The sequence below is a fragment of the Takifugu flavidus genome, chromosome 11 (assembly GCF_003711565.1).
Source record: "Takifugu flavidus isolate HTHZ2018 chromosome 11, ASM371156v2, whole genome shotgun sequence".
NCBI classification, from domain to species: Eukaryota; Metazoa; Chordata; class Actinopteri; order Tetraodontiformes; family Tetraodontidae; genus Takifugu; species Takifugu flavidus.
Window position 1 is genome coordinate 11228197 of NC_079530.1, and position 25999 is coordinate 11254195.

General features: G+C 51.3%; 2 protein-coding genes and 1 long non-coding RNA gene across 18 annotated transcripts; 1 reads left to right on the top strand and 2 right to left on the bottom strand.

Annotated features, from left to right (window-relative positions):
• Positions 1 to 151: 151 nt before the first annotated feature.
• On the bottom strand, positions 152 to 13666 carry vit (vitrin). 15 transcript variants are annotated; one of them, XM_057048140.1, is made up of 22 exons: positions 13367 to 13666; positions 9853 to 9930; positions 9711 to 9776; positions 9349 to 9505; positions 9140 to 9273; positions 8986 to 9063; positions 8679 to 8888; positions 8091 to 8135; positions 7920 to 7958; positions 7797 to 7847; positions 7472 to 7534; positions 4958 to 5032; positions 4535 to 4600; positions 4109 to 4171; positions 3476 to 3538; positions 3351 to 3398; positions 3060 to 3125; positions 2761 to 2908; positions 2586 to 2689; positions 1864 to 2090; positions 1152 to 1665; positions 152 to 752 (listed from the first exon to the last, which is right to left on the bottom strand). In XM_057048140.1, the coding sequence occupies exons 2-22, from the start codon at positions 9884 to 9886 to the stop codon at positions 574 to 576; spliced, it is 2430 nt and encodes an 809-aa protein (XP_056904120.1). In that variant the 5' UTR covers positions 9887 to 9930; positions 13367 to 13666; the 3' UTR covers positions 152 to 573. The 15 variants fall into 15 exon arrangements, with proteins under 15 accessions (XP_056904120.1, XP_056904121.1, XP_056904123.1 ...); XM_057048141.1 differs by lacking the exon at positions 7797 to 7847 and having other exon boundaries at positions 13367 to 13664; XM_057048143.1 differs by lacking the exon at positions 4958 to 5032 and having other exon boundaries at positions 13367 to 13664.
• On the top strand, positions 9851 to 14866 carry LOC130534174 (uncharacterized). 2 transcript variants are annotated; one of them, XR_008952827.1, is made up of 5 exons: positions 9851 to 9997; positions 10327 to 10552; positions 11092 to 11199; positions 13789 to 13956; positions 14730 to 14866. It is a non-coding gene; the product is annotated as an uncharacterized LOC130534174 (long non-coding RNA). The 2 variants fall into 2 exon arrangements; XR_008952826.1 differs by having other exon boundaries at positions 9870 to 10138.
• On the bottom strand, positions 14224 to 18750 carry LOC130534172 (opsin-5-like). Its single transcript, XM_057048158.1, has 6 exons — positions 18292 to 18750; positions 17914 to 18119; positions 16269 to 16368; positions 15425 to 15529; positions 15134 to 15351; positions 14224 to 15028 (listed from the first exon to the last, which is right to left on the bottom strand). The coding sequence occupies exons 1-6, from the start codon at positions 18428 to 18430 to the stop codon at positions 14570 to 14572; spliced, it is 1227 nt and encodes a 408-aa protein (XP_056904138.1). The 5' UTR covers positions 18431 to 18750; the 3' UTR covers positions 14224 to 14569.
• Between the last annotated feature and the right edge of the window lie 7249 nt (positions 18751 to 25999).

A 25999-nucleotide genomic window follows, 5' to 3' on the forward strand; every position in this document is an offset into this window, starting at 1 on the left:
TGTAATTTTGCAGCTGCAGCTCGACCTTAATGTAATTATTCACCGTCGATGAAGTAAATTAAAGCTGCTAATTAATATCAGAAAAAAATTGGCCACATTTTTTTTTTTTTTACATTTTATTAAAAATTGCAAAAAAATAGATATTGATCCATTAGTTAAACAATAAGCAAAATGCTTTTAATATGCATCCGTATGTACATGAAGGGCGAAAATCATAAATAGGCTTTGAACAAGTCGGAGTGGCACCGACGCGCCTCCTCGCCTGCGGCGTCGCCCCGTCTCCGTCGGCCTCGTCTCGCCCTCGGCACCAGCGTGATCCAGAAGATCCAGATGCAGCAGAACCGCTGTTATTAAGGTTAGGAAGCGCCCGGCGAGCTGGAGCTGTACGTTTTTCCTTCCCACCCGTGGAGCCGCCACCATCAGTGAGTATTTACGCTTCTTCATGCTGTTGTTGACGGACTCTCGCGCTGTTGACGTGGCCGTAAACTCTCAGTCTGGCTGATTTCATCATTCTTTTACATTTCCACTATCTGGGCGACGGCCGAGACGTCGAGTCGGAGCGGCGCCGGCGCCTCAGTTCCTGGGCTGCGAGTTGAACTCTTGGCAGATGTTGTCGACGATCTTGGGGACGAACTTGTAAAGGTTGTCGAACTCGTCCACGAAGAAGGCGTGCTCCTTGTCGGGGTCGGTGGCGATGTACTCCAGCTCGTCCTGGGACGCCCAGGCGATGCCCACGGCGTAGGCGATGACGTCTGGAGGGGAGGAGAGCACGTTCAGCAGGTAGGCGCCACCTCGCCCTCAACCAAAGCTGCTTCCCCCACACAAACTTTCCCTTTCGTTTTTACATTTCTCTACGTTCTGACTGAAGTCAAAGCGGATTCAGTTGGAGTAAATGTCCCCAAAAAATGAGACAACTTTCCGTATTTATCACCCATAAAAATGTGATTCTCTGATTTAGATGATTGACTGTTTTAAGGGCCAGAATAATTAGTTGATTATCGATTAAAAGTAACATTCTAAGATGAAGAGTTGCCAGCTGTAATCTCCCTCCATGAGGAAGTGATTAGTAACTAAATGGAATCTAAACCTTATACAATAAAGGCTTAAAGACTGGGTTCAAACAGCGGCGTGGACTAGGGTTGACCTCTGACCTTGACGGTGGACAGCCAGGGCCGGCTGCCTGACGTCGTCGTAGGAGCGTCCGTCCGTAATCACGATCATGATCTTGCGTTTGTTGGGTTTGGACTTGCTGAAAAGCTGCTCAGCGGCGTAGGAGATGGCGGCGCCGGTGCTGGTCCCGCCGCTCCAGTAGTTGATGCGCTTGATGGCGTTGAGCAGCTCGGCCTTGTTGCCGTGCTGGGTGAAGGAGAACTCCAGGCGCTGCTCGTAGGTGTACTGGACCGCGCCCACCCGCGTGTCCGTGTCCGAGATCTCGAACTCCCGCGTGATGTTGGCCACGAACTGCAGCACGGTGCGGAAGTTGCCGGTGCCCACGCTGCTGGAGCCGTCGATGACGAAGGCGATGTCGTTGGCGTTCAGGCACGTCTTGCTGCACACCAGCCGGTCGGCGTCGCACACCCGCTTCACCAGCGGCTGCACCAGCTTCCTCAGAGCGAACCAGCTGCTCACGGGCAGAGAGAAGAAGCCGTTGGTCCGGCACACCGCCTGGGGACGGGAGCAAAGCTTAGCGCTGCGCAGCAGGTGTGCATGGACCTGCTGGAGGAGCGGTCACCCAGCAGGTGTGCATGGAACTGCTGGAGGTGCGTTAAATCTGTTTTAACTTTTAACTTAAAAAAGTGCCAACTGCTAACGAGCTACACGAACAGTTATTCCACACACCAAAACTCGGCAACAACACTCCACCTTGTCCACAAAGTCGTTTTCAATCAGGTTCTTCTTCTCAACGTCGTCGGCTCCTTCGATGGTCACAAAGAAAATGTTGATGCCGGACTCCCGGGCGAGCCGGGACGCCTCCTCCACCTTGTCCGTGGGCCAGCCGTCCACCAGCACCACCGCCACGTTGGGGGCCCCCCCTCTGTTGCCATTGGCGTCAGAGAAGAACTGTTTGTTGATGTAACCGAGGGCCTTTCCTGTCCGTCCGCCAGGGGGCAGCAGAGCAACAGTTAGGTTCGTCTCTCGTGACGTCATTTCTCATTGAAACGCAGATACAACAGAAAACACACGAGGAGTGTTTTCAAATGTTTAAACATGGAGGTTTGCTTTGGCCACATCTGAAATTCTAAATGAGCAGGTGTGTTCTCTCTTCACAAACCCTTTGGGTGTGTGCTGCAGGTAAGCAAACTACTACACACGCGTGTTTAGTCTCACATTCTAGTGGTCAAAAACAGGCAGACCAGAAGAATCTGTATTTTTGTCCTTTGGAAATGACCCCCGCTGGTTAGATCAGATCCTCTCTGGTCAGAGCAGAGGAAGAATAGAAATCAGGGCTGTAATTTAGCAGCAGATTTAGATTTAATTCCATCCTTGCGTGTAGAAATGGGCTCCTCGTGTGTGTGTGTGTGTGGTGTGTGTGTGTGTGTGTGGGGGGGGGGGTGCATATCGCCGAAGGGCCGGGGCCCACTCACCCACGTGGGAAGGGCCTCCTTTCTGCGTGATCTTTTCGATGGCTGATCTCAGCTCTCTGGAGCTGGAGGCCGACTTCAGGCTGACCTCTGTCACCGGCTCGTCGCTGAAGGCAGGAAACGGATCACGTTCCGCTTTTGCTCAACGGTAAAACAAGCCAGACGACGCTCAAGTTACCCATATTGGACGACGCCCATCACAGGTCCGGTCACGCCCACATTGATGGTCTGGGCCACCTCAGACAGGAAGTCCTTCTGGATCTTAAAGCGCCTCTTCCCGATGCTCCAGCTCCCATCCATCAGGAAGACCAGGTCCACTTTACACTCTGCAGGAAGAGAAGAGACTCTGTCTAACTTAATTACTGCCCTTCGTTTGCATTCAAAAGACAAACGCCGCTTTCCTGCTGCTGCAGCATCTAAACTCAACCTTATTTCTACCATCAGCCTGCGACAGAAGCATGAACGGTGGGTTTTTACCAGGAGCTCCCTGTGGCGCAGGCTCAGGCACTCGGGCAGCAGGTTCCTCTTCTCTCACATTATAGCCTAAAATTCAGGAAAAGCCGATTTTAACAGGAGTTTGATGGTTGCAGCTGTGCATCGGCGACTCTTAAAAACAGCATCTGTTCCAGCAGAAAGCAGCTACAGCCCCAAAATTACAGGCTGGACAGTTTCACAAGCTTTTCTGAGGACTGGATGTTTGCTTGGATCAGATTTCCCAGCAAAGGGACCTGATTGGGACCAGAAAGGGACTCGGCCAGAGGATCTCACCTGATTCGTAGATGCTGGCGTCCGGCCTCCAGGAGTCCACCGGCTCCACTGCAGTCATGTCACAAACGCTTGTCAGAACCATGGACCACATCTTTAACCATAACCTCCCGGGCAACAGCGCTTACCTCTGGTGTAGGTGGTGTCCAGGGGGACTTTCCGGCCGCCATCCGAGTCGGGAGCGCGAGGAACTGGAAACACGCACAAACCAGTGAGGAGACGCTCGAAACACAGGATTATGGACCAAACACAGCTTTTATTCTATTATATCTGTTCATTTAATATTAAAATAATGGAAAGGATTAAAAAAAACTCATTTCTATTTCTTTAACGTGTGTAAAACTTCCAGGTTTTAGCAACATCCATGTTTTAGAAAAGTTGGAATCCTCAGTTGTTTCATGTAATTATACCAAACATCGTTTCAATACAGTCTCGTTTTAGCTCATTTGAGAGAAGCATGTTTACTTTTTATTTTCCGTAACTATCTGCACGTGCTCGTGCACATTGCTGCTTTTTTTCCCTTGAGCAGCCAAAACCCAAATGAAAGGCAGATCTTCAGAGGTCATTTTGCTAAATCCACCCCAGAATCTCCCTCCACTTACCTCCGCAGCACAAAAACATAATGATGAGAATCACGTTTCAGCTTCGCCTACAATAATTAGCAGGAAATAAAGGCCATCGCACATCTCTCATGAAAGGTCACAGCAGGACTCCCGAAACCATTTATTAGCCCCCAATAAATGGAATATAAAGACACTTACGGTTGGATCCAAAGCGATACAACCAGCGCTCATATTCTGAGATATCAGGCCTGTGATCCCAAGCTGCGGAGGATGTAAAACCCGTTAGTTTTCCCATCACACACGTCAGAGGGAAGCGTTTCCATGGTTGCCATTGGTCATAAATCCCTGCTGACCAATCCCAGACCAGTGAAAACAGCGGCGTGGTGCAGAATCATCCCTCCCACATGCACAATCAGAACAATCTGTTGCCCCCCCCCCAACACACGGGATGGTCTGGCCCACAGATGGCGTGGCAACATCCCAGAGACACACTGGAGGTGAACCGCATCACTCGCACCAGCATGCTGCGCCATGCAACACTCGTCCCGGAGGTGTACTACCCCGCCCCTACAGAGGGGGGCAGTACACTCCCAGAAGCCCGCTTGTTGTGGGAATGTGACGTACCTGTGATTCCAGGTGTGTCCGTCTCGGTCCAAGTGTATCCCGAGTCTGGAGCAGCGTAACTAACATCTGAACGTACAGCAGAGAAGGTGGAAGCATCAGCTGCTACAGGTGTTACACATGAATGAACAGCTGACTCGTCAAGAGCCCTCGCAGCTTCTGTCGTCTTAATTGATCTTTTAAATATTTTCCAGCTTTATTGAAGAGCCCAATCACTGTCCGTCCTCATCCTCGGGTCTTCCTTCGCTGCAGGTGCTTTAGCCGCAGGCGGCTAGCGCCCTAGCATCCTACCTATCTGTCATGTTTGCTCATGCTAGCTTTAGCTCTCTTCCTTTTGGGTTATTTCAAGTCAAAGTGCGCTGATGAAACAGAAACAGGCTGCGTAAACGATGTTGTGTGTCGGGAAGCAAGGGTTCGTTGAAATACCTGCTGGATGGCGAGTTCCAGGGAACCAGTCGGGGCGAGGAAAAGAAGCAGGCGGCCAATCCCTTCTGGGAAAAGCTGTGTAGGAACAGGTCGTAAAGCCGATTTCAGCACACGCATCAAGGCGGAGCATACTTGTGACCCCCACGCGTCATGAGTGGGGTGTGCACAAGATGTTGAGCCTGCAGACCAGACAGCCGTGGCTCTGACAGCCTGAATGACTGCTTGTTAGGACAGACCTTTTCTCTTTAGTCATTTTACCTGGGGGGCCAAGGTAGGCAACAAAGGAGGTCCACGTCTCTCTCTTCCTTCTAGCTGCTGCACACGGCTGTTTTACTACGTCCTGATACAAATGTCCTTTAATACTTTTATGGAAGGTTTACTGACAGATACGAGGTCATTTGGGTTTGTTCCACACTTCAGTGGGACATTTGATCCGATCGGCAGCCTGGTTAAAACGCTCGAATGTCGGTCAGCAGCCGTACTCATAACTCGTACCCTCAGCCAGCCATGGCAACACACTTCGCCTCACCCCCCTGTGGTGGTTGTGCAGCTTACACAAACATGCAGCCTGGGATCTGATGTTCCCATCCAGTGGTGGCTTGTGAGTAGGGTCTTTGTTGAGCAGGGCGGACTGGGGACCCCTGCCAGTGGCCCAGTGAAGCGTGGGAGTATTATTTTAAAGTGGAGTCAAACCCGGGACAGTGTAGATAGTAGCATTCAGAGATTAGCCTAATTTGCCCCTGCTCAAAAGCCCAGTGATGAACAGCAGACATTATTTCATGGCTACTTCAGTCTGCACTGGGGTCAAAAGGTCAAAGCTGGATCTGGACCGGCAAAATCCTGTCTGGCGTACCACAAGGCCCAGTACTTGGGCCACTACTGTTCAATGATCCTCTGTCCTTAACCCCTCTCCCTGAGACGGACAGACGTCTTATTACCCCACCCAGGTCAGATGTAGTTGGAGGCACGCTTGTTCCGTGTCCATGTTTGTTCCCTGTCCCCGTCCATGTCCACCGTCTCCTGCCCATGAAATCCAACACTGACCGTTCCCACTGTACTAACACGAACACATGGACCCACAACCAGAACTTGAACTTAACTTCTTTTCCTCTTCCTTCAACTGGACGCACATAAAAGCAAAATGAAGTTGGACGCTGTCCTTTCTAAAAGGACGGACCAGTAAAATCAGGCATCTGTTGGAGCTGACGGAGTGGGACAGCTCTTCCCCTCATAAAGCAGAGTTCAGCACGCATCCATCCAGCCCGGAGTATCCTTGGGAAAACCACTGAATCCCCAACGGCTGATGTGTGGCTGACCCTGACCCCTGACCCCTGACCTCTCACCTCAACCACCAAAGAATTTCTCTAAGGGCATCAATAAAATATCGCTTCATCCACGAGATGCCAAAAAGCTTTTCAGAACTCGCATCATAAAATCATTTTCACGACTGCGGCGTGTTTTTTTTAGGAGTCCTGATTTGGGATTCCACAGGAGCACAAACAGGAGCACATTCCTCCGGGAGCCTCAGTCTGCCTGATAAGTGCTTTCTAGTTCTGAGCGGCTCCGTGGGCCCAGATCCTGGAACTCTCTGGACCGGGTCTGTCTGGGAGATGGAAGCATTTACACAGGAGACAAAGAGGCTGGAGCAGATGGTATCTGCCATGACGGAGCGCTTTTCTCATGGCAGCCTCACCCAAACGGGGCCCTGCTCCCCAAACGGGGCCCTGCTCCCCAAACGGGGCCCTGCTCCCCAAACGGGACCCTGCTCCCCAAACGGGACCCTGCTCTCCAAACGGGGCCCTGCTCCCCAACCGGGGCCCTGCTCCCCAACCGGGGCCCTGCTCCCCAAACGGGGCCCTGCTCCCCAAACGGGCCCCTGCTCCTCAAACGGGCCACAGTGGTGCTGCAGCATCAGCCACGTCCATAATCCAGGTTTGAACTCGCAGCTTCCCGCAGAGGCAAACGTGAGCGCTGCCTTATATAACATGCTTTTCCTGCCCTATCGTTATGGTCCCGGTTAACCAGACCTAGTTACCACACGCTGAGTGACTTTTGGAGGTCTGGAGACGGTTACCAGGGCGAGACCGGCTCATGGTCGGAGTCAGCCGGCGCCGGGCCAGCTGAGCCTTGTTAAAGGGTGTTTGTAGCAGATAGAATAACAGAGGAGAAGGAAGATGAGGGCTGCCTGGTGTGTGTGTGTGTGTGTGTGTGTGTGTGTGTGTGTGTGTGTGTGTGTGTGTCCAGATGCTTTGAAGCTTTGAATTTGACGTCATTTTCCTCACAGCGAATAAACTGTGGGTGAATTTACAGGCCTTAAAATGGCTCCGTTTTACTTTATTTATTGGAAGCAGAGACGAGACGAGTGGTTCTGGACAAAGGAATGACAGCCGGGAGCAGGATCAGCCACGACCCTGGGGTGTGTGTGTGTGTGTGTGTGTGTGTGTGTGTGTGTGTGTGTGTGTGTGTGTGTGTGTGGTGTGTGTGTGAGAGTGTGTGTGTGTCACGGAGGCTGACCTGGTCCGGCTGGAGAAGACGGTTGTCTCCTGATAGTGGCGCCTGGCTCCGGCCTCCGCTGACCTGGGACCAAAATTTGGAGAAAAACATTTGACGTCAATCTTCTGTTTGGCTGTCAATGATAAGAGCAAAGTTATTTTAGGAAAGTTAGAAAGGCGCTGAGTAATAATGAAATGAACCACAAAGGAAGCTGCGGCCCAATGTGAGCAGCCCATCAGGAAGCATCACATGCAGTGATGTCATGCAGCGTTTATGCATCAGCACCAAAGAAGAAGAAGAACAGAGCAAACGAGCCCTTTAAAATGGAGGATTACAGCTCGTTTACCTGCGCTGGTCCGTTGAGCAAATCTATTCAGATAGGTAGCTCCTCTAAAGACTTTGAAAAAATGTCTCGATTTAGTTTTCCTTCAACGTCCAGGAGCTGCTCAATGGTTCAGAGGTGACCTACCTGGACCAGAACCTCCTGGGCCGTTGTGTGGCTGCTGCCCTACACCAGAAAATGTGACGTGAACTTTTTAGAAGCTTTTACACTTTTGCAGTTGGTTGTTTTCACTTCATTAAGAACCAGGTTCAACAGCTTCTGCAGCCCTAAGAGAACATCTCTGCTCGCCTCACTTACTTGAACTGGCAGATGGCTCAGAGGCGAGATACGGGTGACCGTTACCTGGACAGAAGAAAGACAAATGGAGGTTCCGATACAGAGAGAGGGAGCGAGAATGTTGCTGAAGACGGGCGGAGGAGGTGGCGGTCTGGCACACGGCCCAGCTCATGGGCCACCTGAAGGGTCCCGAACAAGGAGCTGCCTGAGGGTGATCATCATCCAGCAGGTTTAATGAGACTGAGCAACGGTCTGCTGATCAGGGGGCCTCCCCAGGGGAGGCCCCCTGGGGAGGCCCCCTGGGGAGGCCCCCTGGGGAGGCCCCCCTGAGGAGGCCCCCTGGGGAGGCCCCCTGGGGAGGCCCAGAGGGTGGACGTCCTGTCACACCTGTGGCCTAATGAATCAATCATCTGAGCGCATCACGCAGGGAAGCGTGCGAGCAGCTACTGCTGTTAGTCAGGCGAGGTGGTGACCTGCAGCAGCCCTCCGGGGGGGGGGGCCGGCATTGCCCCCACCCACACGGATACGCAGGCCTCCACCGACATACATGAACATTCTCTGCATGTATGTTTGGAAACAGGCGTTCGGCTGTGAGGTTGTTTCAGTCACCTGCGTCTCGGACTTTGTGGACCGCCGCTCGGGCCTTCGTGGTGGCGGGTGGGGGCGTGCTGGGTGGGGGCGTGGTGGGTGGGGGCGTGCTGGGAGCCAGCGTGGTGCTGCTGGTGCTGCTGGGTTGAGGAGTGGTGGTCGTGGTGGGTTCGGGCGCCGCCGCTGTCGGCAGCTCCGTGGTGACGGGGGGGCTTTTGGCTTCCTTCTGACCTGGAAGGAGATGAAGGAGAAATTGGCCTCCATTGATGGGCTGATCCTCTGAGGTCAGAGGTCAACATCCCGGTAACCGTCTGCCAGCTCCTCTCACTTGTTTTCACGTAGGTAGGTCTGGAGGGGACGTAGTCCAGGGTCGCCGGGTAGATCACGCCCTTCTTGGGCTTCCCCACTGTAACACAAGCGCACGGCCGCGGCTCAGAAACCTGGAAAACTGCAACTACCACGTTTCGCTTCCCCGTCCTGACCTGTGACCACGAACGACTCCCTCCACTTGGGCAGGGACAGGGAGCGCACGCCATTGGAGCTGCTGCCTTTGTAGATGTTCTGCCCGGCCATCTTCTTCACGATGACCTTCCCGCCTGCGTTGGTGATGACGCCGCTGGGAGCGAATGAAAGACTTTTATTGGACAACGGTGCCACCGGTACCGAGGCTGTGGGTGAGCCCGGCCCAGACCTGTGAATGGCTGCGTTGCAGATGCTGGAGATGGAGGCGAAGACGCCGCTGCCGTAGACCTGCTGCTTCGTCTCCTTGCAGTGTGCCGGACATTTGGCGATGAACTCCGGGAGATTGATCTTCCCGGCTCTGACATCACACTCGATGGCCGGAATGACTGCAGACGAAAGCAGATGGGCCCGGATCAGCTTCCACTCCTTCCTTTTTGCTCGTGTAACAATATTTATTGGTGTGTAACTATTTCTGTTTGCATAGAATGACGACGACGATGATGAGATGTCACATTTGCTCCTCCAGTGTCGCGAATTCCTGCAGTTGGAAGTGTGAGCAGTAACGTTTGTGGACCGAGTTATGACGGCTACCTTGCTTTGGCTTCTTGCCTTTGGGCCCGTTGGGTTTGGCCCAGCAGGTGCAGGACAGGAGCAGTCCTGCAGTTGGACAGGAGACGCCACAAAGTCACAGACGAGCACAGACGCAGTGAGAAGGTGCAGACAGACAACTGACCGAGACAGACGGCAGCGAGCGGCGCACTCTTCATGGCGGAGCGGCGCTGCTTCAGCAGATCCCACTGGGTCACTGAACCTGCAGAGGGAAACGAGGAGCAGAAGTCAACAGTGGTTTCCTGTTTTCCCTTCACCCATCAACATTGGTGAGCTTCCTGTTTCCTGGGAAAACCGCAGATGATTTTCCAGAGAGGTTTCTGTGAAGAGCAGAGAGGCTGAAGCCTGTTGTCAGCCTGACCAGAGGAACACTTATGTTCGGGATAATCACACTCCTTTGTCCAGTGAAGGTCAGTGTTGCCGGTTCTAACGCTAAAGTGGCAATTAAACGCACCACCGCAAACATCTGGCCTGTGTCAGGAGACATGTCTGCTCGTCATGGTCCTGCATCTGCTCCATCAGAGAAGGAGCAGATGGAAGGCGACTGCGTTCACTCAAACTGGAGGTTTGGCTGACGCACACCGATCTTTGTTTACAGGCGGACGGAGCTTTGCTTTCCTGCTCGGTCATTCCGAAGAATCCACAAATATGAGGACAGACCTAAAATCACACAGAGCCGGTTCCCATTCCTGACGCTGCAGACCTGCTGTGATAATGACGGTGCTGCAGAGTCCAGGGAAAGACCCCCAGTCTCAGCTGTGGGATGGAGCCCACTGGGAGGAGACCTCAGTGGAATGCTGCTCCTCCCATCCCGCCTGTCGCAGGTTGAGTCTTCTCACACCGATTTATCTCAGACTGAAACTAGAGTTTGGAGCCCAGGGACAGTTCCACCTGAAGATGAGACATTGGGATAGGCCTATAAATGTGCACGGTGTCGCAGTGTCAACTGAATATTTCGTTTGCGTGCTGCGGAACAAAGCGGTTTCAGTGGTCTCTCCATGTTGGTGGTGGAGAAGGTCACAGAAAAGAAAATCTGACCCAGAAACCCAAATTCAGTTTCAAACCACAACATCCAGCCAGCGTGACCCTCGTTGGTTTGCCTGTCACACTGGTATGGAGCACATAAAGGATCCCTGCCGACTGTTAAACATGAATCTACAGCTGCATGAGTTGGCTCTTGTTTACTGAGGGGTGCAATTACTCGTTTAGTTTTACTGGGAATACATAGGGAAGCCCAGTATATGCACGGCACATTCCACAATTCCGTCCTACGTCTTTATTTGGCATTCATGAGCATGGACGGGATTCTACAGTGATGAAAATGTTGTGCTGATACTTTGGGACTTCCTTTCTGTTCTTTTAGGGAAATAAACAAGACAGGAAACAACTTGGAACAGGCAATAAGATTAGCTGCACGTTCCACAACCCAGAGAATGGATTCTTGCAACAGCGCCCCTGCTGGAGACAGGAGGTAGAGCACATCTACGTCCTACCTCACTGTGGTTGACGACACACTGTCTGTCTGTCTGTCTGTCTGTCTGTCTGTCTGTCTGTCTGTCTGTGTCTGTCTGTCTGTCTGTCTGTCTGTCTGTCTGTCTGCCTGCCTGCCTGCCCGCCCGCCGGCCTGTCTGTCTGTCTGTCTGTCTGTCTGCTGTCTGTCTGTCTGTCTGTCTGTCTGTCTGCCTGCCTGCCTGCCTGCTGGTCTGTCTGTCTGTTGATCAGTCTGTCTGTCTGCAGCTGGAAACCTGCTTTCCATCAATAGTGGCAGGTCTGCTACTCTGCTGGTCACTCATGACCTAATTAAGGTGCACAGATCATGACCTAATTAAGGTGCACAGATCATCTAAAACATGAACTCATCAACAGCTCCAAACACCAGATTGGTGTATCTGGCCACTAGATGGCGCTTGATTTTACAAAGGTCATAATAAGGTGCTGGAGAAAACTACTTTTGGGAGTTAATCTACAGGTAGATCACCAGAACATTGGTCACGCAGCTCTGAGCTAATCCTATTGACTTCAATTTAAAGTAATAATTTATCTGTCAGACGTAGATGCAGATGTGTCACAAAAGGGAACAAATGCACGACGCAGGAGCGACACTTGCAGCAGAGAAAAACAATCATTTGGAACATACAAATTTGCGGTCGGGACTGTAAACGTGTCCTCCAAAGTAGTGAAATGTTGGGAAAATGATACGCTTTGACACTGCGGGGAGTTTCCTGGGCAGCAGATAATGGCGACTTACAGAGACGCCGCTTGGTGAACGATCCAAAATAAACAAAATGAGAACACGTGAAGGCGTGCGACTGTGAGCACGACAAGTCTGAGCATTTAGGACCCCTATAAACCTCACACAGGCAGTGTGTATATCACATATCCACCCATGTTAAACCTTAAATGAGGCGTGGGTCAGACTCAGGCCTCTTATTGGTGTTGGTGGCCTCGAGTCTTCCTCTCCTGGGTGGGACAGCAGACGTCAACATGAGAAACTCCAGTTTTAACCAGCACCTTAAACCTTCTGTGCATGTGCAGGGTTCTGCTGCACGACCCAGCAGCTTAGAGGGGTCACATAGTTTGTGGAATTACAGCTCAATTCAATTCAAGGTAATAAACTCAGCCTAATGCGGATCAACCACCTCAGGGTTGCGTGCGGATGAAAAGTCATGTGTGAAGAACAGAACGGGCACACTCAGATTTTCCACTGAGCACGCAGGCGTCTGATAATGGGGAATCACACCTGGCACAGGTGTGACTGGTCTGTAATAATGCGGGTCGGATGTGCCGGAGCAGGAGTTTTATACACAATGGAGCAAGCTGAGACCACACACCCATGGATGCAGAAAGCTCCCAAAGGAGGGTGCTGATAAGCATTCGCTGGGCGTCATTTTGTCTCCTGAGGCTCCTCCATCAGCGATGGTGTCACAGTAAAGGCAGCAGCCACATTCTTGGCACTGGGTGGCCGCTGTAAACGCAGCAGGGTTCATCACTGACGCTCTCTGGCACTTGTCTGACTGTCCTGGCTGGGCTGGAACTCCCTGTGGACACACACAACCTCGTGCCAGAGTGTGTGTGAACATTTAATACGTGCACTCGGGGGATTCTGGCTATTTCTGGAAACACTGTAGCATCAAGCGGAATCACTTCTGAGACCGCTCAGACACTAATGACAGCCAACAAGGTCACTTCCATACAACTGGGAAAACTGGGAGAATTGCTTTTAATTCCTGGCACAGCTTTGCGTGCGTGCCCGAACGTGCGTGCTGCTGCTGGACAGTGTGATCATCCAACCTGGCTTAATCTCCCCCAATAAATCCATATGAGGAGGGTAAAGAAACGAGAGCTGATCGTTCTGCTTTATTCCCAACTGTCCTGGAATCTCTTCCAAATAAAGGTTGGAGCGTGTTCCGGAGTTCAGCACGAATAATCATTAAAAACACCATTTAACACTTTTAAATAAAATACGAAGCAGTTGTTGAAAAGGTCAGATTAAACCAGCTCTTCGGCAGAAGGAATAAATGCTGCCTCTGATCTGATCGCTGTGTGCGTCGTTTTAAAAGTGCGCTGCATTCGTGCCACGCAGCCGCGGCGCTTCCTCGGGCTCATCCTGCTCCTCGCAGCGGTGAAGGTGAACCTACCTGAAATGGAAACGTTCTCCCGGGCGTTGAGGGGAAGGCAGATCCCTGCAGAGGCGCGTGCTCCACTGGCGGCTCGGCTGTGTGGCTGCGCTGAACTCTCCCACCTGGACTTTTACTCTCGTATGATCGGAGCGCTCATTAAAGTGGAGACGGGGCCAGACTTTTCCTTTTTTTGCCCGTCCCACTTCAGTCTCTCACCCAGCTCTGCACCCAGGGAGACCAGTAGCCCGGGGCCAGCGCGGCGGCGCGCAAAATCCTGAGAGCGCACCGACGCACCGCCGCATCCTCTTACTGTCTTTCCAGCCCGCGTATACATCTGATACCAAGTTTAAATTACACTGTAGTCTTCTAGCTGCACTATAGTACAGGACATTATCCTATAATATTGACGCCATTAACCCAAAAGTGGACTGTCCCAACAGGTCCAGCTCTCCACCCGACACCCTAACTCACAGTTGGGCCGCATCCAGCGGGTGTTGGGGGGCCACAGCCTCACACCTGGTCCCTAAGGTTGGATCCAAGAGCTCATCTCGGTGGAAATGAAGAGACAACCTCAGGAATCTTTGTGATTAAATCTCGACGATTCGCAGGTAATTAGGGGGGGCAAAAGATCAGGTGCAGTTTCAGCTTCATGTCTCTGTCAAACTTTGACATTGGTTTGAAAGCTTGTCAACAGATTAAAGTGCACCGCACCCATGAAAGCGCGGTGGATTCCTCATTTTTGTGAAACGAGAGCAGGAAGGACGCCTTATTTAATTAAAATATTTGTTTCAACCTGATTTTGTTGGTGTGGAAATGAGCCGATAAGAAACATGAATTCCTCCCTCTTGAAAAATACTCCCCATCCATCATCAGACTTCAGTTCAACTTATCATCATGTCAACATTTATTAGATATTGATTTATACGAAGACACAAAGCACAAGGAAGCCGTGGTGAGATCAGCTAAAGCCAAACCCAGGTAGTCCTGGCTTAAATGGGCTTTAAATGCATCATCTGGAGCTGTGCAGCAGCACCTTTCTGCCACTTTGTGCTTCCAGTGGAGCGTTTAGCATCTGCAGGTGTCTCCTGCGTCTCTTATGGACAGAAGCATCCTGAAGTCCACTCGACTCAGAAAATGATTTATTCACGAGTCACACAGAAGGTTCATTAACACGTAAAACCAAAAATACAAAAAGATTCTCCAGTGTGGGGGGGGGGCTCCTCACAGTCTGTCGATCCAGTACTCTGAGGTTTCTACATGCGAGGGCAGCTCATCGTGGAGGACCTCAGACGGGGGAGTTTCAGGGGGGCTGTTGACCCCAGAATCGCTTTCATGGGCCAACTTGGGCTCTTCAATGACATATTTCTCTTTCTGTCTGTAGACAGGAAGTGATGGAGGCGGGGGAGGAGCCTCAGCCTTGGCTTTGATGTTTTTAAAGTGTTGAAGGCGCACCACCTCTCTGCGCTTCTTCACGCACGGCAGGAGCACAGACACATCCTGACGGAACTTGGAGCTCATGCCGAAGTAGATGAGCGGGTTGTAGAAGCTGGCCGACTTGGCGAAGAGACGGGTGACGATGCTGGTCGTGCTCGGCACGTGGAAGCCCCAGGCGGACCACATGGAAACCACCGCGTATGGGGACCAGGCCATGATGAAAGCCGTGCAGATCACAATGGAAATCTGGAGGAACATGAGGGAGCAATTGTCAGGTCGGGACTGATGAAAGGAGCTTTACAGGTTTTCCTTTTCCAGCCAACGGTTCCAATCAGAACCTTAAGAACCCACCCTCGTCACGTCTCTCTCCACCTTCCTCTGTCGGTCGCTGAGGAAGCCGCCAGCCGACATTGTGCTTTTCACAGTTCTGATGATGGAGACGTAAGAAGAGAGCATGATCATAACAGGGATGAAGAAGCAGAAGATGAGGATGGAGATGATGTAGGATTTGTGGATGGTGGAGTAGTTGGCTTTGGCCCAGTCCACCTCACACGTGCCGTAACCTCGATCTAAGAGAAGGCAAAACCCTCAGTTGAGAACAAGAGCTCGGATTTGCAGCGACGTTCCCGGGTCGGAACAGACCTGTATAGCTGCCCCAGCCCAGCAGCGGAGCGCTGGACCAGAACATTGCCCCGGTCCAGATGCAGAGGAGGGACACACAGATGGTGTTCATGCTGAGGCAGTGGGCTGCAGGGACACATGGAGAACAGTGTCGGGACTTTGGAAAGGTTAAACGCTGACAGTGGACGACGCGGAATTCTTTCCCTGTGATGAACGTCCACACTGACATTTGATGAACAACAGACTCTTCCCACATCAACCGTAGCCAAAAGGAAAGTTTGTTATCCAAGTTTTGCACTCGACATAAAGAACATCAATGATTGCATCATTCCAACCTGGTATTGGCTGTTATTCGTGTGTGTGTGTGTGTGTGTGTGTGTGTGTGTGTGTGTGTGTGTATGCTAATTAATGTGCAACCATCATCTGCTGCTGCAACCTAAAGATTATTGTTTGCATTTGAGGTTCGACCTGACGTGGAGCTCAGAGATTCACCGCTTGTTCGGTCCCGTGAAGCCCAGTCGGACCCAGTCGGACCCAGTCGGACCCGCGTGCGGTTCACACGCTGCCTCAAACAACCACAAATATGGACGCTCAGCCCTGTGCGCACGACAGAGGCTAATTTCTGCGTAATTAAGACATTCTTTGGCATCAGTTACACCCCAAAATAGGGAAAGTCACCTCCAATGAACTTAATGACATGTTGGTGAAATGTAAATGGGACTGGTGGAGACCTGTGCTGGTATTTTCACAGCTGAAATGAGTAATAGGGCCTCATTAGCACTGAACAACACTCTTTTCCTGACAGATAAGAACTGCTGGAATGTGAGCACGCAGAGTGGCTTACGCCCGAGACGTTGGCTCTGACCTTTGCTGGGGTGGCAGCCTTTTATGTATCTGGTGACGCTGATGACCGTCAGGGTGTTGATGCTGGCCAGGCCGAAGAGGAGGGTGAAGAACCCGTCCACCTGGGGAGCACAGAGCAGAGCCGCTGAGTCCTGCGTCCACACGGGGGCGAGTCAGCCCCCCTCGGCCTTTTCTGCTCGTCCTCATTTCTTTACTAACGTGCTCCAGACGCAGGATATTTCCTCCGATGGCTCCTGCGGGATCCGGAAATTAAAACGGAAACGTTCATTATGGCTGTTATTCATTTCCAACAGCTTGATGGAGTTCCGTGTTTGGGGAGATTATCTTTTAATCATGGCTCTTGTTAAAGGGAATTACCCCACTGGCCTTGGCTCTCGGGCCAAGAGCGCGACACCAAGCACCCTGCTGTGCCAGTTCCAGGTGACATGGATCAGTTAAGGTCCTCTTAGTGATTACTTAGTTGATCTTCCTTAGTCCTTATCCCATTAGCCCCAGTCATCATGTTTCTTGACAGCCTTACATTTGGCAGATGGATGAAGAGTTGGTGTCTAGACATCATGTTTGAAACCTGCAGGCCAATATTACTCATTTATTAATGGACCGTAATTACAGCAGACACACGACATGACCTTTCCGTTTCAAGAAAAATGCTTGGATCTCTATTCCTCTTTTTCTTTTCCAACATCAAAGATGTAATCGTAATTGAATATGCTCCTGCCCTGTAGGGTGCGAACCAGAGCGAACTGGGAGATCTGCCCTGCTGGTTCATGTCCCATCATGCTCCCTGCAGTAATCTGCTAATGCTTCTCTCATGCCTGTCTCATTCACCTTCCCTCTGCCTCTGTCACCTCTTGCCTTCCTCTTATTTACTCCTGACACTCCCTCCCTCCACCCACGGGGGAAGGTGAAACGAGCGGGGCGTAGCGCTGTCATAATATTTCTGCTTCACCTGAAAACCTGAGATTGGATGTCTGAAGGATGAGGTCATGAATCTGAGTCCTATTTAAGTCCTCTGCTACAACGTCTCCCATGTTGTGGTTAGCTCTCTGCGGACTCAGAACGTTCCGTTTACACAAGCTTGCTTTCATTAGCTCGCTGTAACGCAGACGCCGCCGCTATACTGTAGCTAGCCTTGAGCAAGAAAAATGGCCTGGCTGGGTTCCAAACCCAAGTATGAAAACTATTCAGTTTCAATAGATGCTGCTGGGGAGAGACGGAATGAGCACGTCGGAGAAGACGGCAGCAGGCGGCGTTTGATGGAATTTCATTTGCACCGATCAGAAACACAAAAAACACAAAAAGCACAAAAGGTTCAAGACGCCAAGACTTTCTGCCATTCAAAGGCCTCTGAGGCGCCAGTCTTATTATAGATTTAACCTCCCGCACACATGGCTACTAGCATAATCCCTCACACACACACACACACACACACGCACACGCACACACGCACCTAATGCAGACACACACACACACACACACACACCTAATGCAGACACACACACAAGCAAATTCCTGTATAGTGCTTCATTAACTGGGATGGGCTTAGGAAGCGTCATAAACGTTCGTATTCAGCACAAAACTATTTAATATCCAGAATGGTAAAAACTTAAAAAAGAGCCTCTGTCTCAGGTCTGCCTGGCTGTTACCTGGCAGGTCCAGATCCAGGTGATCAAATAGCCGTCATCTTTGAAGATGTTAAATATTTCCAGGATCCCTCTGGAATATCCGAACACGGAGATGCTGGCGTCGGAGATGGCCAGATTCAAAGTGAGCAGATCTGGAGGCTGGAGCGAGGCCCGCTGCCTGTGCAGGACAAAGATCACCAAGGTGTTGCCGAACCAGGACAGCCACCCTGCCGACACAACACACCCCATAAACCTGCATCACCTCTTTTTATGATGGGCTTTTTATGTAAAAGGATCATTAAAATGAACGCTGCATCATGGGGTCGCTCTCTGAGGATCCCTCCTCTGTCTGAAACACACTGATATTTTCAAGAAGGGCCGTGACGATGGCTGACCTACCCAAAGCCAGCAGGTAGATTCCGATGAAGGTCTCTCCTTGTTCAGACAGCGGAGGATCCACATGCAGCGTGCTGAGGTTGTTATTCCTCCAGGGAATATTCACAACCTTCACAGGGATGCGCTTCAACATTTGTTCCATGGCCTGAGCGTGGATGCCGCGGCATGAATCCCCTCCGGTCCCTCTGCAGCAGCCACTGGGCCGGCGCACCAGTACGCTCCACTGGTAAACTCATTTTAAATCCAGCTTAGATGCGCTCGCTAATACCTGACCGCTCACCGTCCCAACCACCGCTAATCCTGTCTATTTCCTAACAACTAAGCAGATCGAGATTTTGGGTGGGAATCTAAGCCAACGGCAAAATGTTTACGGATGCAACCGTGATCCCAGAGGATCTGTTCAGGTTCACTGTCTTAAAGTTTGAATCTTCAAATCACAACCGTTTGTTTAAAACGTGGTTTTATTGCTCTTGTTAAACCTGTCCGAGGACACAAGCTGCTCCCTGATGTCTGTTGCAGGCTGGAGCTTCGTACATTTGTGAGCGGAAGCAGAACCCCGGATGAAAAGGAGCTCCGAGCTGGCAGGTAAAGCTGCACCTGGGTGGGGCGACACCCGCTCCCCAGGGACGCGCTCTATTTCCCTCTAATCACTTCCATTTTAAAATGCTGGACTGTAGGGCTCCAGGACATGAAGGGTATTAAATCTAATTAGCTTGGTGTGAGCTCAGGTGAGCAGATGTGAACAGACAACTGTACTGTCATGTGACACCCTGTGGCGGTGCAGCCTTCCCATGTCATTTATTACTTTATTCTTAAAAACAAGATGTTTGTTACTGGAGACTAACCTGTATTATTCATTTAACGTCCCTTCTTGTGCGTGCACTCATTATTGCCCCACGGCGTCCTTCCTCCACCCTCCTCCTCTTCACAGTGAGCTTCTCTGTAGCAAAAACCTACCACAGGGGCAACCTGAGCCCCCCCCAGTCTGTGTTTTTCCATCACAGTGCACACCTTGTTGCCTGTCCTCGGCATGTGGAGGGACGGGCTGCCAGATGCTGTGGTGCTTCCCAGTCTTCCTCACCAAACTCTTCCTCCGAGTCCTTGGAAGCCGCTCCAGAGAGAGCGACGGAGCTGAAGGAACAGTGAACCTCTGACCCCCCCTGACTGTCACCCGTCCAGCGCTGAACACTGAAGCCAGTCAGGGAGAGCCCCCGCCTTGGCCCCGGGACACACGACACAGCTTCAGCCGGCAGAGCTTTCTTTGTGCGCCGTCCTGAGGAGGACTGAAGCGCATTGAAATCTCATTTTAGCTTTAGCATGTTGCTGAACTAGCGTCCCCTGTGCGGTGCAGCACAAGTGAGTGCATCACGTACAACAGCAGCTGCTCACGTCAATTTAAAAGCCAAATTCGTTGTGTTTACTCTCATTCTGTGTTGCTTTATCACAGACCTCTGCAGCGATGACATCACAGCAGCTGCCGCAGCTAACGGGTCAAAGGTCACCAACGATCCTGCTGTTATCAGAGGTTTGCAAAAAAGATCAGCACCTATCCACGTGTGTGTGTGTGTGTGTGTGTGTGTGTGTGTTAGGTGCAGCGCAGGAGCACGCGTGCTGTACCGATGCTAAGGAGTTTGCATGTTATCCGACAGCATCGTGATTGGCTTAAGTCCTGCTCGGCATGTGCCCGTGAGATTTGGCGTGCACGTTACGGTCACAGTAAGCACACACTTATTCTGTCGTGGGGGCGCGTCGAAGACGCGTGGAAGCAACAAAGCCTCTTTCACAGAGGACACACACCAGGTCACACAAGGACACTAACAAGGACACACAGGGAGGGTTTGGAGGGTTAAAAGGCCGCTCACTTATTTCGGGGTCGTGTGTGTAACATCTTCACAACAGGTCATTCTCATCCTTCCCTTAGAAATCCATCCTGTCTGTATCTTCTGACCAGGCAACGACAACCAAAGTCGGGACCAGGACTCTGGTTTAAAGCAAAGTCCAGCTGGCCTGCAGGTGGAAATGGCACCGGTCCAACAACAAAACCTTAGAAACCACGGCTGCCTGCTGACAGCATGTTCACACCTCCGCCTCAGAGGGCTCGAAGCGCTTCACAGTAACATCAGCTGACAGGTTCTGGCCCATTTGTGCTGCTTTTCCTGCCAGTCGACACCTTCAGCTTATTATACTGTTCATCCTATTGCACAACTCTTGGTGGTGCATTAAAAAAAAAGGTTTTTGCTCTTTTTCTTATGGAAAAGCTCATTTTTAAAAGGTTTCCACAGGTTGCGCAGCAATGTGAGATCGGTGTAGTCGGAGCTCCTCCGGGTACGTGGAGGATGAGGATATTACGCCTGGACAGAGTGACACCCTGTCGCTGAGATTTGTGAAAGGCTCCACATAAGTCAAACATTTCTGACCCTCCTCCGTTGGTGCAGTGACTTTGGTACAAAGGCCGGAGTGTTTCTCCGTATCCCCCCTGCACCTCAACAGCTTTCTGTCCTGGCAGCAGCAGAATCTGCCCCTTGGAAAAGAATCTAAAGGACGCTGAACGCATGATTAGCACAGTTGCCTTTCCTTTATTCCCAGGCGGAACAAAGTGGCTGGACCCTCTTCTGGAACCCCTCCTGCATCCTCCCCAGAACAGGCTGAACACGGGCGGTGCCTGGAGGCCGCTGAGCGAGGAAGATCGGTTTTGTGGCTCCGGATCTTTGGAGAACCGCATGCAAACATTTATTTGGGCAGCAGACCCACTTCAGGGTTCTGTTTGTTGTCTCAGGTAACTGGTGTTCAGTCAGTCGGCCCTCTGTGGGCTGGAAATGAACACACCTCTGCAGGTCCGGTTGGCTGGGAGAGGACACCGACATCCTGTTTGGGTGGAGGAACAACAACAGATGATTGGAACCTCTCCGACACCAGCTCAGAGGTGGCTGTGGACAGTGTCTCGGGTGGTTTGCCCTCATCCTGACAGTAGTTTTAATTGCACCAGTTTTATTTGCAGGGTTCATGTTTCAGCTTCTTCTTCTATAAATGAAAGGCTCGTTCATTCAGAAGGTTCTGGCAACTTTGCCTGGCAACCATTCTGACCTCTGGAGCTTGGAGGAGCTGGCAGGACTGGACTGCCGCTTGGCCCGTGTGGCCTGGCTGACACTACCCATCCAATGAGACCCTGCCTTCCCTCCACAGGCCCTCTAGGGATCGTGGAGATTAGTGTCCTAGTTGCTCTCTGGGCTACAGCTGCAGGAGCCTGATAACCTGATGAGCTACCACGTCAAAGGTCTCCATAGAACTCTTCAGAGAAGCGCCACTGTCCCCCCAAGTCTCGTGCACTTTGACACACCCGCACCAGGACCTGTCATCAAGGATCAAAGTCACATCACCCTAACATCTCAAGTCTCCTTAAGAAGCCCAGCCAACAACCACAAGCTCCGTCAGGGTGGATGTGTTGACCCGTGCCTGACAGGAGGTCACCGGACTGCACTAAGAACTCCAGAGGCCGTGCCAGGGTCCCCACCTGGTCGACATACCGGCTACGACAGATTGTACAGACTCGCTCATCTGCTGAACACCTGGCACCATCTGCAATTACGCCTAAAATACCATCCACATGATACTTTGTTTACCAGCCCTGCTCTGATGGGGCAGATGTCGGCAGCTCTCTGGAAGCGTTCTCAACAGAGTCACATCGTTACATTCCTGGATCCTTCGTGCTAACCGTCTCTGCAACCTTTGATTGTTGTCTTTCCTGTTCTTAATTACACCAGTAGGCCCACTAGGGGGGATTAATTGGGCTAGTAGATTTCTTCAGTCTCCAACAAGCTTCTTCCTGTTCCTCATGGACTCAAGCGCCAACATACATTAATCATGTGATCGTCTCATGCGTAAAGCTGATTTCCATGTCAGTTTTCAAAGCTGTGATGAGATGAGATACGTATGATCCCATACCAGTGTTCCATTCCATCATCCTGGTGAACAGCCCGTGGTCACGAGAAGAAGACCTTGGAAGACCAGACGGAGTTTCCAGGTTACGCCTTCAGCCCGGTCAGGAGTCAGGAGTCCGGCTGGTTCTTCCCACCGCTGACGGTCAGAAACCACTCTGCTTCCTTCAGGTGTCCCGATGGACAACTGAACAGGATAGAGGTGATGTGGTGATGCTGTGGGACACGGTGCGGCGCTCCAGGCCTCTTCCTGGGCTCGCTGCCAAGACGCTCTGCTTTGAAATCTCATCATGAAGCTAAACCTCTGCGTAACCTTTCCAGCGTGGTGGAAGTTAATGTCATGCAAGAATGAACCCTGGATAAGAAGAGAAAATCAAAATTCTGTGAGAGTTTTCCACATAATTGCCGAAGGATGCACAACATCACGCTCCAGTCTGCGATCCATTTACTCCGGATGGGGCTTTATATTTGATTTCCACGGCCAGGAAAGGAATGTGGAATTTCCTTGACTTCCAAAATACCTGTCAAGGCAAATCATGTCCAGAAGACTTTGATTTCTAAAGTCCTCGTATATACCATGGATGGATGGATGGATGGATGGATGGATGGATGGATGATGGATGGATGGATGGATGGATGGATGGATGGACAGAAGGGTGGATGGATGGATGGATGGATGATGGATGGATGGATGGACAGAAGGGTGGATGGATGATGGATGGATGGATGGATGGATGATGGATGGACGGATGGATGGATGGATGGACAGAAGGGTGGATGGATGGATGGATGGATGGATGGATGGATGATGGATGGATGGATGGATGGATGGACAGAAGGGTGGATGGATGATGAATGGATGGATGGATGATGATGGATGGATGGTGATGGATGATGGATGGATGGATGGATGGATGATGGACGGATGATGGATGGATGGATGATGGATGGACGGATGATGGATGGATGGATGGATGGATGATGGACGGATGATGGATGGATGGATGATGGATGGATGGATGATGGATGGATGGATGGATGATGGATGGATGGATGGATGGATGGATGGATGGATGATGGATGGATGATGGATGATGGATGATGGATGGATGGATGATGGATGGATGATGGATGGATGATGGATGGATGGATGGATGATGGATGGATGATGGATGATGGATGGATGATGGATGATGGATGATGGATGATGGATGGATGGATGATGGATGGATGGTGGATGGATGATGGATGGATGATGGATGATGGGTGGATGGATGGATGGATGATGGCTGGATGGATGATGGATGGATGATGGATGGATGATGGATGGAGGATGATGGATGGATGGATGATGGATGATGGATGGATGATGGATGGATGGATGATGGATGGATGGATGGATGATGGATGGATGGATGGATGATGGATGATGGATGGATGATGGATGGATGGATGATGGATGGATGGATGATGGCTGGCTGCTGCTGCTGCTGCTGCTGCTGATCGTGTCTTTGTTGCTGCCCTGCCGGGGGTCAGAGGTCACCCTCACATGAACGACCCCGGGCCAACAGAGGGGGGATAAAGGCCGAGGGGACAAAGGATCGTTCTTGTGTAAATGCGGAATGACGCAGCCTTTCCATTGAGCAGGAATGCAGCGGAGGCGGCCTGCGGCGCCCCGAACACGGTCCCCACGTCTCGACACGTCCACCTCGCTTGGACGTCCTCATGTTTGCACAACCAAGAGGACGTTTGTCAGCAGCTTCCTGTGAGGAGCCCCCCCCACGTCCCTGGTTGGTCCACCAGGACACGACGACTCTGCTGCTGCTGCTAGCGCTAAGCTAATAATGGGAAGGTTCGGCTCAGAAAGAGTCTTGGCTTTTCCGGTCGTGTGCAGGCACGACGGAGCGTCGGCTGCTTTGTGCTGTCGGCTGGTGCAGGAGACGTCGGGAAGCACCAGGAACCCTCTGAGGGTCTGTGGCCTGAAAGAATCCCTCCCTGCTGGTTATGCACATGCACGCTAAACATTTTAAAAACACCGCTGCTTCACTTTTACAGCCCACGAAATGGAGCTCGCCTCCCAAATTAGATGCGGTTGTCACGGTAGCGATGCAGGTGGCGACCGTTCGATGGAGGAAAACCCCTCAGCTGGCTTCATTTTAGTTCTTATTGGAGAAAGTGGAGAGCAATAATGTAATAATATATAGATGGTGAACAATATTAACAAGTACTAACCTTGGTCACCAGGGTTGATCTGTGTTTTTCTGGCTTTTTATATATAAAAAAACATTGTAATATTTTGAATTCATTTGGGTAGAAAGATTTTCACACACACACACACACACACACACACACACACACGCACACACACACACACACACCACACACACACACACACACCACACACACACACACACACACACACAGTGTGACTTGCTGAGGGTTACCTTCAACCTGTAATTGCTAAAGATGGATTGAGGAATCTAACAGAGTAAACTCATAGAACCCAAAGACCCCCCTTCAGGATTCAGAGAGAACTCTCTCCCCTCAGCAGGGAAACACCAAACTCTTCCTAAACCCAACGCACCACTGCTGGGTGGTTTCTCCGACCACCAGGTTCTTGATTAATCTGGCAAACGTGAATAAGAAGAATCCAGCTGAACCCAGCCTCCGTCCTGGTGTTTTAATAAAGACCTGCTGGACCAAACACACGGTGGGCCTGAGGTCCTCACTGCTGATCTTTCTTCTCCTCTGCCCAGGGTGGGATACAGCACCGAGGTATCAAATGGTGGCCCGATCCGTCTCCCTGGAGGGGATGTGGCATCAATGAAGCACTGTGGAGGCCCAGAGCCCTGACACGCACCCAAGCTGGGGACCTGTCAATCACCTGCAGGGTTGGAACCACCTCAGTCATGCTTGGTCTTCCATCACCTTCAGCTTCTCCTGCACATCACAGTGAGTTGGTTCTGTAACGATCCATCACAGCGGACATGTTAATTATGCTGAGCGGGAGGAAAAACTGGCCAAGCCTTCGTGACAGCAGACGCTCTTCAGTCAGTTCAGACAAGCTGGGAAACACACACCTCAAACATCTGTCTCCGAACGGCGCACCAACCAGAGGTTGGTCGCCGCCGCCGCCGCCGCTTTGCATGCTGGGATAGTTTTTATAGAATTCTGTGATAACATCTAGAAATGCGGAAATCAGATTCAGGGGAAAAGTCTGAATGCAGATGCAGGACCAGATGAGGCCAGCTGCTGGCAGATGGGAACCCACAGGCCCAATCACCATCTGACCAGAGGCAGGAGGGGCGGAGGGCAGTTGGCGTGGGAGCCTGACGTTCCCAGTGGAAGAACTTCAAGTGTACCGAAATAAAAGTTGGCCAGAAGCATTTAGGAAGCTACCGCAGCTGCTGGAACGGGTTTCTGGTTATTCTGAAGCAGAACCTAGAATAATAATGAATGGATCTTCTTGAGCTTGTCTGAACTGACTGAAGAGTGGAGCCTTTTCAGGCTACATTTACCTCAATCTTTTCACAAGAGGCCAGAACAGGTAAAAAGCTGCGGAGCAGCGCCCTCTACCGACCAGAATGGAGCAGTAACAGAGGTCCAGGCCGCTCGAGCCAGAGCTTCTCCCCCGGATGAAGCCACATTCAGGTTTAGCCTCCATAAGTTATTGGGGTTTTTGAGCTGGTTACCAAATTGGTTACTAATTCAAGTCACAATATGGTTCAAACTGTAGGATCAAATAAGTTTAAAAGTGAGGTTGATCGTGCAAATTT

Coding starts and splice junctions, on each gene's coding strand:
- vit (XM_057048140.1), bottom strand. CDS start 9,886: ATGAAGAGTGCGCCGCTCGCTGCCGTCTGTCTCG. Junction 9,064..9,139: donor GGAGTCGTTCGTGGTCACAG/GTCAGGACGGGG, acceptor CTTGTGTTACAG/TGGGGAAGCCCAAGAAGGGC. Junction 2,909..3,059: donor TGCGCCACAGGGAGCTCCTG/GTAAAAACCCAC, acceptor CTCTTCCTGCAG/AGTGTAAAGTGGACCTGGTC.
- LOC130534172 (XM_057048158.1), bottom strand. CDS start 18,430: ATGGAACAAATGTTGAAGCGCATCCCTGTGAAGGTTGTGAATATTCCC. Junction 18,120..18,291: donor AATCTACCTGCTGGCTTTGG/GTAGGTCAGCCA, acceptor TTGTGTCGGCAG/GGTGGCTGTCCTGGTTCGGC. Junction 15,530..16,268: donor AGGCTGCCACCCCAGCAAAG/GTCAGAGCCAAC, acceptor GTGTCCCTGCAG/CCCACTGCCTCAGCATGAAC.